Source organism: Opisthocomus hoazin, chromosome 8, assembly GCF_030867145.1.
Source record: "Opisthocomus hoazin isolate bOpiHoa1 chromosome 8, bOpiHoa1.hap1, whole genome shotgun sequence".
Taxonomy (NCBI): domain Eukaryota; kingdom Metazoa; phylum Chordata; class Aves; order Opisthocomiformes; family Opisthocomidae; genus Opisthocomus; species Opisthocomus hoazin.
In genome coordinates, this window is record NC_134421.1 from 51,765,185 (window position 1) to 51,780,716 (window position 15,532).

At 40.9% G+C, this 15,532-nt stretch overlaps 1 protein-coding gene across 1 annotated transcript; it reads left to right on the forward strand.

Moving 5' to 3' along the window:
* Nucleotides 1-282: 282 nt before the first annotated feature.
* LOC142362325 (endogenous retroviral envelope protein HEMO-like) lies at nucleotides 283-13,623 on the forward strand. Its single transcript, XM_075429560.1, has 3 exons — nucleotides 283-340; nucleotides 8,564-9,243; nucleotides 13,564-13,623. Exons 1-3 carry the CDS (start codon nucleotides 283-285, stop codon nucleotides 13,621-13,623), a joined length of 798 nt encoding a protein of 265 aa, XP_075285675.1.
* The last annotated feature ends 1,909 nt before the right edge of the window (nucleotides 13,624-15,532 follow it).

Sequence of the window (15,532 nt, forward strand, 5' to 3'; positions counted from 1 at the left end):
TCCTTTCTGTGACTTAATACAGAAATAGTGTGTAAAACTCTTTCCAGTCTAATATTGATATCCTTAGTAATTTCCAAGAGTTTATATGATGATAATACAAATTCTCTTTTTATATCAGTCTAGGATGGTAAGAAATGAGGGTGTCTCTTTGTTCTTGACTGTAAGAAAGGATGCTAGTAACTGCCGTACTTGCATTATAACCAGATGTTGAATTATTATGGAAAAAATGGCTCCTTCATAGCTAAAGTACATTGCTGAAATCACATGGTTTCCAAGTCGGAGATGGCAGCTGCTAGTTTTCGTAGAAAAGGATCCAATTTCTTTGTGAACTTGATCACCAGTAAGTGAAATAAGAATTTAAAAGTCCTGAGAGAAATACGAATATATTCAGCTTTACTATACTGGGCTCCAGTCAGCATTCAGATCTTTACATCAGTATGGAGCCCGTGCACATAAAATTATTAATAAGGTCCATGTGAAAATTCACATTTTGCTAAGCTCATGATGTATTCATAATTAATCTTTGGAAAGAGGATAGATGGAAAGAAAGTTACCTGCTTATTCTTCTGTATAGCCGTAATTGTCAAAGGCACAAGGTTTTTTCAAATATTTATATCAGCTTTTCGTATTCAAATATGAATGTGAACATTGCAGAGATGTCGCAAATGTTCCTAAATTAAATTCCCAATTACATGTTTTTGCATAAAGCAAAGTATGTTAATATGTGTGGTGAGATTTCAAGTAGCTTATTTGGATTTGGCTTCAGAATTCAAAGTTGGCTCCATTGTTGGCTTCAGATAGAAGCCAATAATTTAGGTGCTTGAGAAGTAATTTGCTATTTTAGTACCTCAATAACTGTTTAAGTAACAATGGCAGAGGAGTAAGGACAAGAAGAAGAGAGCAGTTATAAGTAGTGGAATTCTAAGAGTTAGATTTTATTTTGCTTTAAATCATTTCTTGGCTTAGGACCTGTTTTTTGAGAAAGCATGCCAACATTCAGCCCAATTGCTCTATGTGCAAAGCGCTTGAACTGATTCTCCTGCACTGTCGTAGGTGGCAGTTAGGTGGCAGGAGGCTGAGGCCTCCCAGCTCTGAGACTTGCCTCAGCTCTGCCCTATGGCTTTTGGTCATATTGTCAAACTTGCTGGGTTACTTCCATGTCAGTACCCAGGTTTGGAAATTAGGCTCTGTCTCTAGGTGGTGGAATGGGAGAAAAGGACCTTCAGAGGGCTTTAGATTTTCTCTTCCTCTGTTCACTAGGGAGGTAGTCAAAAGGAGATTGGTTGCGTGCTGATGCTGTAGTTTCATGAGATAGTTTGGACTGACTTAACTTCTGAACTAAAATTTCAAGCTGTATTCTACTTGATGTCCTCCCCTTCCCCAGTGTCCATTCCCTGCCCTGCACCACTGCTGTTTGTTTACCTTGAGTGAACTTGGGTACTCATTTCATTTCAGAATAGGCTTCTTTAACTCACTGATGCAGCAAATAGAGTTGTGTTGGTTTTTTTTTTATTGGAATAATTGAATTCATTTTTGATGAAATGAGTGCCAGGGTCTGTGCAATGGCAGAGGCAAGAGTGACTTTGTGTGACTGAATATGAAGTGGAAAGAGCCAGGAAGGAAGGAGAGAAGAGATTAAGCTGTTATTTTGGTTCAGACATAATGTGAATCCTCAGCTCCTAGGTAATGTTAATTGGGAGGAGTCCATACAACAAGTGATTTACTACTGAATAATTAAAGCATTCATGTTAACAATTAGAAGGCAGTAGGTCTTAAATACTTAGCTAAATTAACTAGATCCTTTTCTGAATTAGAACTGGTTGACTCTGCATAAGGAAAAGAATCATTTGAATTAGGAATGTATTTAGTAGAATAAGGTAGGGAGTGTCTTTTAATAAACCGCTCTGTCTCTTAGGAATGCCTGTTATGCTGGAGAATCTTGCGGTTTCCACTTTTAGTTATTGTACGTGAATCAGGCTCTCTTGTGGAAGAAGCAATATCACATTCTTCCTTACCTCTCCCATGCTTGGTTCCAGCCATGCATTCCTGTTTTGTCCTGTAGGCTCTTTTGTATCTGAGTTAACTTGCTAGCTGACCCAAAAGAAGCTGTTCAGTTTATTGGGATGGATTAGTTTTCTGACAGGTCAACAAATTTAATCATGTTGGCAGGTAGTCTGGTGAGCGAGGCTGAGACTGAAGGAAGTAGGGCTATGCCTTTCTTTTGCAGCAGCAAGCAACTAGAATTGGCCAATCTGTATCATTGTATCATATCATCAGAGCGTGAAATGGGATCCTTTTAGTGGAATTGCATGCTTAATAAAAATACACACTTCAATTCTTGTGTGTGTCAATATTGTATGTACTGTGACATGGTGAAGTCAGAGCAAATGTATATATGTGTGTGTGGTATTTTTTTTTTTTTTAATTTGTTTTCTCTTTAAATTTGAGAAATTTACACTGGTATGCTCAAGCAAATCCTCCTGCCCTCTTTCCCTACTGTTAGAGTATTTGCATGAAATATGGAAAGTGAGATTTTTATGGGTAAGTCATTTCATCCTTTGACTGTTTAAACAGGAATATTTTTATGTACCTACAGCTTAATGCAGGAAGGTACTGAACACTGGCCTATATCTGTGAAAGTACCTTCTCATGTACCACATAAAACAGGTATAGCTCTGTTGAAGTAATTAAACCATTACCATTAAAACAGGTGCAAAAATACTGTGTTGAGTTAGGTTCAGAAAACTCAACACCTTGCAGCATCAAATAGACACTTTTTGCTGTTTCACTGTGTATCTTCACTCCTGCAAGAAGATATGTATAAGCAAAATCTACTGTTTTAGATATGCTGGTAAATCCAGAGTAATGCTCTTATAGTATTGGAGAAAAAATAAATGTTAATCCTCAAAATACCTTGTTTACCCTCAGAATCTTCCAGAAAGGTGAGGTATATTCCTTAGTCATTCAGCTAACTCCAGCGTTTCAGCATAATTTGCATAACAAAAGTTTGACCTTAAAGAGGCAATCTTTTCTTTCTATTGTGATAACTGTAAATGTAACAAATGTAACATGTGGGGGATGTTATCACTTCAGGTTGTCAGAAACAAGTCTTGGTTCTTTGTGAATATTAGGACGGTTGCAAGACAAGGGACTCCTGAATAATCCCTTTAGGCGCCTGGGCCTTGGGAGAACAGGTATGCAAACTACAGAGATAAGGAGGCTGCAGGATAATCTGAAGACCCCTGCCGAGAGATGCCAAACAAACATGTGCGATGGACATTACCATATATTAATGAATTCTGGGAAAAGCCATTACTATGATAAACATTTCTTGGAAATGTAATGAATATGTATGTTAACATAGCATAAATACCTAGTAACTGTGTCTCTTCGGTGCACACATTTGGAGGAGATATCCCCCGTGTGCCCGGCGCCGCAATAAAGAATACCTGCTTAATAGTCTGCCGACTATTGAGTCTTCAATTCCGGCTTTTCACGGCATCATTTCTGGCGACCCAGATGGGACCCGCTCTGCTCGGCTGCAGGACCCGCTGAGAACAGGACTCCCTAGGGTACCCCCGGGATTTCCCGGAGGGACTCCTCGCCTCACTCGGATCACTGCGGGAGCAGGCAAGGACCATCTAAACAAGTAAAGGTATTCTTTTTTTTCCTTTCTTTCTCTGTTTTGGTATGTGAGACCGGTCATTTGGAGAGTTCTCATAAGTCGTAGGAGACGTCCTACGCTGAGCGCTGTACACCAGGCTACTAGTGCCTGAGGGTGTACGTCTTGGTACGTTGGTGCAGGCACGGGTTAAGGTTTGCACTTCTGTAATAACGTGCTTTTGGTAATTGTGCGTTGGTACAAGCATGGGTTAAGCTTTGTACTTCTGTAATAACTACTTTTGGGTATTGGTGCGTTGGTGCAGGCACGGGTTGTGCTCTGCACTTCTGTAATAACGTGCTTTTGGTAGTTGTGCGTTGGTACAAGCATGGGTTAAGCTTTGTACTTCTGTAATAACGTACATTCGGTATGGTACGCTTAGGAAACCCGCTTAAGTTGTACTTCTGGCGATACGGATTCGTTGGTATTGAACTCGGATATCGGATATCTCGGATACTGGCCTGTTAACATACCCATCAGGCATCGTAAAACCAAAAAAAAAAAAAACAAAACACACCACCTTGTATGGTGAACCTCTTTTCTTGTGACCAGAATATTAATTGTGACATTTTTGGAACGTGGTCAGAGCGGGACAGAAGGGGACGACAGATTAAAATTGTTAAGATAAAGACTAACAGAGGTACAGAATCAACAAAGTAAAATGGGGGACAGCAAAGCAGTGGTATTTTAAAGAAAAGCCCCTTAGGATGTATTCTAGCACATTGGAAAGCTTGTGTGACTGTATATGAAGCCTCTGTGTGAAAGACAAATAAGTCAAAAAAAAAAAAAAAAAAAGAAAAAAGAAAAAAAAGAGAAAAAAAATGGTGAAGGAAAAAAAAGAAAAAACCACCATGTATGTTTGGTACGTTATGCTAATTTCCGGTTTTTGACTTGGGACTGTTGTATTTGAACTCTGAGTCTTCGGGGCCGTGGTTTATGATTTCTTAAGTATCAGTGCAGGGTCTTCCTGTGGGGGGGATTTTGAGAGTCTCTCCCAGGATCTAGACGGCAACATTGGGAAAAGTAGGGGGAGACACCTCACTCAACAACATCTTAATAATGTATGGGGTTTGGTTTGCTTAAAGAAAATCGGCATGATTTAGGAATTGAGTTGGGAATTTGGGGATTGGTTTTAAAATACAAGTTGGTATATATTGTGGGGTTACAAGTTCTCCAGTTATTTGGCATTGATCGATCATTTAGGGACTCTGGTTTTGGGGTATGTATTAAATATACTGTATATATTATTTTGAAAGAGCTCTATGTATATAAACATGTTAACTGAAGTGGTTTGCCTGTATATATTGTTGTACTTAGGTGATACAGTTTGTAAACAGAAGGATTTTAAAAGATCGCTTCTAGGTTGTGTGTGTGTGTGTGTTGTGTTAACCGATTGGTGGAGAAGTTGAGAAGTTATTTTATTGTAACATGAGCTTCGGAGGGAGGTGATCCCCTCACAAGGAAACAATTAATTGAATTATGATATGTTGTTAGAATTGATGCGGTTTTGTGGACAATTAAAAAGTATAGGAGATGAAAAGTTTAACGCGGTATTGAAAAAAGAAAAAACCAAAAAAAAACCAAAAGGAAAACCCCTCTGGATTTTCCGAAGGGCTGTGTAAAGTCATTAGAACATAAAGGTATCAAGTTACAAGCTGCTTTGCTAGCTGCTGCTCTAAATGAAGAAAGAAAAAAAAAAAGCAAAGTTCTTAGAAGTTAAGCAACAGAAAAACGAAATGAAAAAGAGGGGAAACAAGGTAACTTTTTACAGTATGGACTACTAGTGGAGTGTGAATCAGAATATAATACTCCTGTGTTACCAGTAAAAAAAAAAAACCAACAAAAACAGGTGGAACTTACTGGGTAGTACAGGATTTAAGAGAAGTGAATAATATTGTTAGGGGCATACACCCTGTGGTAGCAAGTATGGTTTACAGTATTGGATTTAAATGATGCATTCTTCTGTCTGCCTTTAGCCAAAGAAAGTCTGAATTTATTTGCATTTGAGTGGGAAAATCCTACCACGGGTAAAAAAACCCCAGCTTGCCTGGACAGTGTTACCCCAAGGTTTTAAGCATAGCAAAGCGATCTTTGGAAATCAACTAACACGAGAACTTGAAGCATGGAACCCGCCCTCCAGAGATGGAACCCTTTTACAGTATGTAGATGACATTAATAGCAACTGAAACAAAACCTGACTGTATACAGTAGACTATCAGTTTGTTAAAGTTTTTGAGATTAAAAGGGTATCAAGTCTCTCAACAGAAAACTCAGATGGTGCGGCAGCGGGTAAGCTACCTTGGATGCAAGCTGTCTGGACAAAGAGAACTAGGAACAGAACAGAATGAAGCCATCTGCAGGACTCCCCTCTGTCAGACGGTGAAAGAGCTCAGGACCTTTCTGGGACTGACAGGTTGGTGCTGGTTATGAATTTATAATTACGGAATAATAGTGAGACCCTTATGTGAACTTTTGAAAAACAACCCCACCCGATTGATCTGGTCCAAAGAAGCTCAAAACGCATTTCAGACACTTAAGCAAGATCTAATGAAGGCCCCGGCTCTGGGCCTGCCTGAAGTTACTAAACCCTTTTGGCTGTTTTCTTATGAGAGACAAGGCATAGCTCGGGATTCTAGCTCAACAGCTGGGACCCTAGAAAAGAGCTGTGGCCTATTTTGCTAAACAGCTGGATGGAGTAAGCAAAGGATGGCCAGGATGTCTGCAAGCTGTGGCGGCGGTGGTCTTGACTATTCAGGAAGCCCGAAAATTTACCTTGGGCAAAAGATCACAGTACCGATCTCACACAGAATATCAGCTGTACTGCAACAAAAAGGGAACTACTGGCTTTCCCCATCCCAATTTCCACGATAACTAATATTACGAACCCAGCTTCTTTTCTCAGCGGATCAATCTCTGAACCATCGGTACATGATTGCTTAGAAACCATAGAGACTGTGTACTCCAGCAGACCAGATTTGAAAGAGGAACCCCTGGAAGATGCACAGGACTCCTGGTTCACGGATGGAAGGAGCATTGTCGGACAAGGTATTCGAAAGGCCAGGTCTCTGGAGTTAACAAAACGAAAAAATATAAAAAATATGGACAGATTCCAAATATGCTTTTGGAGTTGTCCATGCTCATGGGGCAATTTGGAAGGAGCGAGGACTACTAACTGCGCAAGGGAAGCAGATTAAATACACTGAGGAAATCCTTCGACTATTAGAAGCTGTTCAACTACCAGCAAAAGTTGCCATCATGCACTGCCGAGGACACCTGAAGGGTAACACTGACCAGGAAAGAGGTAACAGGTTGGCTGACTCTGAAGCTAAACAGGCAGCAGAGAGAATGTAAGAGATTTTAGCCTGAATTCCAGATTATAGAAATAGAAACCTGAGTGACCAAGAAAACATTGAGTATTCTAAAGCTGATGAAGAATTAATAGAGGGATTAGGGGGCCAAGTTCCATCCCAGGGTGGGCCTACTTAAGTGATGGCAGAATTATAATCCCTGCTAAACAGATATGGGGGGTCGTTAAAGAAGAACACAATAGGACACACTGGGGAGCGGACTCCCTGTACAAATTTTTAAATCAGAAATTAATAGGGAAAAATTTGTATACTACAGTCCGACAAGTAACCCAACAGTGTGAAACATGTTTAAAAATAACCCCAATACAGGTAACCGGGTACAATTAGGAGGTATTGGGAAGGGAAGTATACCGGGACAACATTGGCAAATTGATTTCTCTGAACTTCCAAGAAAAGGAGGGTACAAGTACTTATTAGTACTTACGGATACCTTTTCAGGTTGGCCAGAAGCATTCCCTTGTAGAACAAATAAAGCAAGGGAAGTAACTAAGGTATTATTAAATGAAATAATACCTCGATTTGTGGTACCGACAATTATCTCCTCAGATAGGGGGACGCATTTTTGTGCAGAAGTAGTGCAACAGGTCAGCAAACTGTTAGGAATCAATTGGCAGTTACATACGCCCTACAGACCACAAGCCAGTGGGCAAGTAGAAAAGATGCAAAAATATGCCAAAAAGCGAATCTATATTGGTACCAAGCATTGCCTATTGCACTACTTCGGATACGTGTAAAACCTAGGGCCAAAGAAAATTTGAGCCCTTTTGAGATACTATATGGGAGACCATATCAGGCTAAATATCAGGGGGAAGATTTGAACCAGTTGGGAAATCAGTATCTACAGAATTATGTTATATCCTTAGGAAAACAATTAGAAAGGATTAGTAAAAATGTTTTGGGTACCAGGGCTAAAGGGTTAGATCACTCGATCCATCCATTTAGCCCTGGAGATTGGGTTTATGTTAAGAATTTTTCAGGTGATCCACTGAGAGAGAAGTGGAATGGACCTTACCAGGTATTGCTGACTACCTTCACTGCAATCAAGATTAAAGAACAACCGGCCTGGATCCATTATTCTCAAGTGAAGAAGGCTCCTAAACCAGGATGGATGGTCAAAAAGGCTGGCGGTTTGAAACTATGATTGCGGCGGTAACTTTGTTAAACCTAGGCTTTTTAGGATACTGCGATCATGACAACTCGAACTACATGACTGGACCAAGATGTGACCTACAGATATTAGATAACAACACCCAGATATTGGTCAGCAATAATAGCTGCCTATGGAAAGCAAGATCCAACACTTGTTCGTGCTGACCCCCTTCCATACACACAAAAATTGTACTTGCAGAGATGGGTGGAATGATTATTGGATCAACAAAACTACAGTAGAAGTAGGAACTTGGGATTTGAAAGGGACAGGCGCGATATATGTAGATTTTTGTAACAGAACCCAATTAGAAACCTATAGCCCCTCGAACTGGGATTATTTTAGGAATGTACCAATTGGCTGGGTAAACCGCGGAGCATTTTGCAGAGCTAATCTCACAGCCACTGACGGGGCCCTGTAAATTACACAACACGTATTGGTGGCTATGTGGTGATGGCATTAGCAGAAAGCAGCTCCCTGCGGGTTGGAAGGGAATGTGTACCATAGGACATCTAGTCAGCCAGGACCGAATATATAATCAGTCCCAAATACCTAAAGGCATATTAAGAACATCATGGAGACGAGCCAAACGGGAAGACAACCCACTTGTAAGTAGGGGAACAAAGTTTCATAGCTTTGTCAGATGGTTCTTACCATGGCTAGGAGTAAGCGAACTGGAAAAAGCCATAATAAACATTTCCACGGTTTTAGAAAAGATGGAAAATCTAACAATAAATACTATGGAAAATTTACAGACAGAAATATCATCCCTTAGCAAAGTTGTGCTACAAAACCGAATGGCATTAGACTTATTGACTGCCAAAGAAGGGGGAGTGTGTATGATCATCAATACCAGTTGCTGTGCATATATCAATAAAGACAGACAGATAGAAGCAGATTTGAACACACTCTGGGAGAAAACACGAGTATTCCATGAAGTATCTTTGGATGATACTTCCTTGGGATTTCGAGACTTATGGGATAAATTAACCTCTTGGCTCCCCAATTTAGAATGGTTGAAACAATTATTCATGGGAATGATCACACTGGTGGTTTTGGGAATACTTGTTTGCATGTCTCTCAAATGTTTCCTTTGGTGTTGTCAGGGCTCAGTTGAGACATACAGTGACTGGAAAAGGAACAAGATTAGGCACCAAATAGAAACTGGAAAATACTTTTCCCAGAGCCTTGGTGTGAAAGGCTAAAGGAATTTGAAAATAATACCTACAAAATAGAATAGTGAGGATTCATAGCTTTCTAGCTACAAATCCTCAAAAGAAAAGGAGGGATTGATAACTGTAAATGTAACAAATGTAACATGTGGGGGATGTTATCACTTCAGGTTGTCAGAAACAAGTCTTGGTTCTTTGTGAATATTAGGACGGTTGCAAGACAAGGGACTCCTGAACAATCCCTTTAGGCGCCTGGGCCTTGGGAGAACAGGTATGCAAACTACAGAGATAAGGAGGCTGCAGGATAATCTGAAGACCCCTGCCGAGAGATGCCAAACAAACATGTGCGATGGACATTACCATATATTAATGAATTCTGGGAAAAGCCATTACTATGATAAACATTTCTTGGAAATGTAATGAATATGTATGTTAACATAGCATAAATACCTAGTAACTGTGTCTCTTCGGTGCACACGTTTGGAGGAGATATCCCCCGTGTGCCCGGCGCCGCAATAAAGAATACCTGCTTAATAGTCTGCCGACTATTGAGTCTTCAATTCCGGCTTTTCACGGCATCAATTGCATGAGAGAAGAGAATGAAATTTTCCAGCTTTTCAAAGCGAGCTTCTTTTATAAAATTTCACAAGTTCCTTGCCTGTTGTAATTTTTACAATGCCTTGAAAATGGATCAGCTAGTGGGTCTTAGTCATAGCCTGTAATTTATTTGAAAAGTGCATGCATATGTTTTTCCTTAGCACATGGGGTAAGGACGATCCGTGATACTTGATTATGTGTAAGCAGTACACAGAACAGTTGTAAGGTCAAAGAGTTTGAAGGGGCACGTACTGCACTTAACACCTAATTTGCAGAGTATGTACTTTTGCCTTAGGTTTCTCCAAAGCTCCATTGATCAGCCGACTGGATTGGTAAAACAGCTGAAGTTTTTAAAAACCTTGGCCAGAGTCACCAGTGCTGATTTTTGCACCACTAAAAGTCTTAGGGGAAACATATTGCTGCTAAATTTCCACTGTTGTTGAAGTGGAAAATGGCCACAGTGCATGGGATGATCTTAGGAGGTGTATACAGTCTCTGAAAAAAAATCCTCCCTTTTTTGACTTCCACTCAGAATAATGTGTTGTTTCACTGAACTTCCCCAGAGTCTAATTTCCTCCTTTTCATTAGGAGGATTGTTGTGAAGTAAAAAACCAAAGAGATTATGCAACAGTTCAGAAAGTACAGGCATACGTTTACTGTCTTCCAAATGTGTAAGCCCACACATATAGAACTTTTCAAGTGAATGTTGAAGTTTAAGTGGCATGTGAATAGCATTCTGTCCCTTAAAATGTCTTTCAAATAAATGAACGTTTGATGACATAAGGAAGAGGAACTTGGCAGGACTTTAATTTTAGAGCTTGATATAGTTCAGACAAATGCTTCAGAGTAAGGAGGCTGGTGCCAGTCCACTGCCCAAACTGAGTATCTTTTTCTGTACTAGTTTAAGGGTTAGTAAGAGGATTGATTTACCATTTTTTGAGTGTTCAATTTCCAGAGGGCAAGGAGGCAGTGAAATTCCTTCACAGTTATTAATGGATTGATCAGTTTTAGTGAAGCAGAACTTACAATAATGTGAGTTATTTTAGAAGACTTCTGGAATACAGCAACTTCTGTATTCTCCTTCAAGTGAGTTGTTTAAATACCAGCAGTAGAATACCACAGGAGGCTGAAGAAAAAATCAACAAGAGAGATGTAGACACAGATAAAGGTATTTATTGAGTAATGTTATATTTTGTTTTGTTTTTAAAAGTAGCCAAGGATTAGCTTTTAGCGAATACTTTTTTTAAGGGACAAATGCTCTTGTTTTTTGTTTTGATTTTTGTTTGTTTGGTTGGTTTTTTTCCCCACTGATGTAACCATCATGGATGCGATTTGAATTTATTTTTGTGGCAGCTTCTTACATAGTTGTACACATTTACTTATAATAGTTAACAGTATAACTGTAGTGATGGAGAAAGTATTAGAAAAGCATAGGAAGAGCCCCAAATTCCTCTTGTAATTCCAATCTAATTTTTAAAAATGAAAGGTTGATTATACCATGAAGATGACTTCATCATCTCAAATACTAGCATGGTATCCCTGCCTGTCTGATATCTGTGGTGGGTTAACTTTAGCTAAGGGCCAAACTCCAGCTGCTCACTCCTCTCCTCAGTGGGACATGGGGATAGTATAGGACAAGAAAGCTTTTGGGTCATGATAAAGGCAGGGAGGTTGCTTTCCAGTTACTATCAGAGGAAAAACAGGCTTGACTTGGAGAAAATTAATTTATTGCCAATTAAAATTGATTCAGGTAGTGAGAAACAAACATTAAAACCCACCTTTCCTCCTGTCCTGTCCCAGGCTGAATGTCACTCTTTCAGTCCCGAATGCTCTGTCCAACCCTAAGTGACGCAGGGAGAATGGCAGGGGTATGGTTGGTACACAGTGGTTCCTCTCTCTTTCTCCTTCCCTCTGGATGAGCTGCAGGGAAATAGCTGCTCCACCATGGTCCTCTCCATGGGCTGCAGTGTGGATACCTGCTCCACTGTGACCTCTCCATGGGCGGCAGGGGAATCTCTGCTCTGGTACCTGGAGCACCTCCTCCCGTCCTTCTCTGACTTTGATGGTCACAGAGGTGCTGCTTCTCACACTTTTGTCCTCATTCCTCACTGCCATGCAGCATTTTGCCCTTTCTAAAATACATTTTCCCAGAGGTGCTATCACTGATGTCTGTCGCCCTCAGTAGATATTTTTTGGGACACACCCCTTTCCCACCCCAGTGGCTGCAGCCAAGACCTCCACCTACTCCAGCTACTGATGCCACTGGCCAGGGGTGCTTGCACCCCAGGGCTGACTCCAGTTCCGGGCACCGAGTGCCATCCCAGTTGCCCCTTGAAATGCTGGCAACTCATCCTCACAGCACTCCCGTATGTGGGGTAGAGGGAGGTGATGGAGAGATGGTTAAGGAAGGATTCAATAAGAAGACAGGACAGACTGGGCTCATCAAGCTCAGAGCTTGGTCACATGCATACTCACCAGACACTGTTTAGATGCAACTGGCTCCTTTCTATCCCCCCTTTATTCCTCCCTGATCCCCTTCCCCTGCACATTCTTTACGGAGTTTTGTGTAGTCCCACAGGCTCCTCTTAAATGTCCAAAAACCTCGCATTCCTCTTGTTTTCCCTTTCTTACTGGCTACTAAGTCCAGGTTTGCCCTCTCCAGAGCTATGTCTACCTGTCAAGCAGATGCTCTCACCTTTGGCATACTCTTGCATTATCCTTTCCTCAAAAAGGGAGGATTCAGAAAAAATGTAAAGGAAAAGCATAAACTAAATATAGTTTCAATATAAAAACAAGTATCCAAAAAAAAGCGGAGCAACTAGGACAGAAGAAACTAAAACTAAAGTAATTTGATACAGGAAAAAAACCCATGCCAACTAGAGGTCATCATCTTTGAGAATGATCCTGACTGTACTAAGTAAAAAAGGTATTTTCACAGTGTACTAGTGAATACAATACTGCTGATATCACTCCAGAGGAGCAGCAATGAGTCTGTTCAGGTCAATGCACTCCACTGAGAGTACTCAGCAGACAAATGTGTTAATGTGGGTATTGTATTGGAGGGAGAAGGGTGAGGGCAGCAACAATCTTCCAGCGGTGCTTCATCCTTTCCTGCCTCTTTCCTGGTGCTGTGGGTGGTGAGAGAAGTAGATACAAGGAGGAACTCTTGATTACTCACAGGAGAAATTGGCTTGCTTTGGCTGGGAGGCAATATCACTGGACACAATACTATGGCTAGGGGTTCTACCTGGAAGTAAATCACCTCTTAACTAGACATTGCTGCCTAGATACAGTATACATGATTTTAGTAGTGCTTGCATATGTAGGACTTAATCCTTTGGTGTCTGGTGCATCTGACCTGCCTGTGCTTAAGGCTGTATTTCCAAAGTTGCATTTTCCAAAGGGGCCCAAACACAGAATAATTGCAAAAAGTGCATAATCTCATCAGCATTGGATCTGGCTATAAGTGCCTGCTTGTAGCACGGCATGAGCCCGGTGAAATAGCAGCCTTCTTACATCCTGCTGGGCGTTTCATTCCCCCCTTGTACTGCAGACTTGTGCATGAATGACACCCAGCCTTTACCTGAAGTTCTGGGTGTGTTTTGACTGCTTCTATAGGTTGTAGGCAATGCTCCTAAGGTGCTACCCATTGTAACTTTTGCTATCATTGCTGAATAGTTGTCACTCTTGTAGGGTCCACTTGGATCATGTAGATAAAATAAGGAGCAATTGGTTTTGGACAATGAAGCAGTAACATGCTGGATACAGGTGCACTTGCGCAGCACCAACCTGTCTTGTGGCTCTGTGGCACTTATGTGCCCTGCTGGTACCCTCTGCTGAGTACCTGCCCTGGCCGTACAGGTACACTCTGGACAGATGTAGGCACACTCCTGGAAAAGTGCAGCTCCCAAGTAGTTCTGAATCACTGTGAATATTTTGTTGTGATGTCACTAGCACCCCACACACCTCTGCTCCAGAGCTCGCCCAACTTGACAAGAAGATGTGAAGTTATAAACACTCAACTGTGGTTGATGTGAGTGGCCCTGAGGCAAGATGTTTGTTGCCTGGTGCAGGCAGTACAACTGCACACTAAGCTAAAAGAGGAGCCATGGGACTGTGCTGGCGATGGCCCTTCACCTCAAGACAGGTGGAATAATAGTAACAAGATATTTGTGCCTGTGTTGGTGAGACATGAAAGTATGTAGTGCTATACGACAGGATACTCTTGCAAAATGTAGTGTGAATGTGGCTGTTGTGCTCCAAAGAAGGCTGGGACTTCTCCAGTATGGATGTGACAGGGACATGCCTTTCAGCCTAGGTGTTGACATGTGCATCTCAACAAAGTCAGTAAATATGTTGTCAAGGTAGAAATCTGTGCAGTTCTGTGCCTAAACTCCTACACATCAAGTCATAAAATCCATGTCTGGCTACTTAGGTATGTCTGGTGATACACCTGTCCTGACTTTTGTTTCCTGTAATACTGCTGGAACACACTTGAGCAACGGTGGAGTTATATTAGTGGTCTTTCTTGAAATGGGCCAAGTGTGTAGCCAAGTATGCAACATTTGTGAAGCTAGAGAGCAATTAGGAAGAAGGGACCTCAGCTGATGGTCCAGAGATCAGGCTTGACCCATGAGAAAACGGAGAATGGGAAATACTGGACTTTGCTCTGTATTCTAGGGTCTACCTCTGCATTTTTATTAGAAAAACCTGAGCGGCCAGGCTACTATACTGAAATGTGTAATATTTGAACTCAAACCTTCTTGGACTGAGAAATGTTTAGATAAAATATCCTCCCAAAAGCCACCTGTAAGAAAACATCTTTTTGCAGATCCCAATGCAATATTTTTAAGAAAAGTCAATACCGTCCTTTTTTAACCAAAGATGAGAGAGAAGCCTCCTAAAAAGTCTGTGGAGCTAATAATGGAGACATGAAAGGACACCTTCTGTTCGAGGAATCTGACACAGTAAAAAAAGTGAAGCGCTTGTTTGCAGTGGAGTTTGTTACAAGGGAACCTACTGAAGTGTGAGTTGGACGAATTGTCTCAGATCTAAGTTTAAAACAAATAATCCGAAAGAATAATATCTGAAACAGCAATCAAACAGTATTCTACAGGATCCCATAAATTGCAATTGAAACTGAAGTTGCAAAACTACTAACTGTGGTGTATGCTGTACTGGCTTGCTTGCAGTAGGCATACTGGTAAATGATACACTAAGGAGAGTCAAAATGGCTTTTTGGTAGAGGGACGTCATGCTTCTGATGATTCAGTCAACGTCACGATGCTATTGCGTAAAAGATCCTTGATCTGCTCGCTCCTGAATACTGTGTGTGGGACTCTCTATCTTATAAAATGGTATAGTAAAAATGAAGAGGTATATTCCTAACCTTAGAAAAAATAGGGGAGATGATAGATAGATATGCTAGAAATCAATAAAACTGTGACTATTTTGGCAAAGATGAGATGAGAATGAGCATTCCTTATTTTTACTAAAGCAGGAACAAGGGGAGAACCCAACTGAACTACTTGGAAGCAGTTTTAGAATCAAAACAAAGCAAATAAACATAGTTTAATTGTGTAACTCA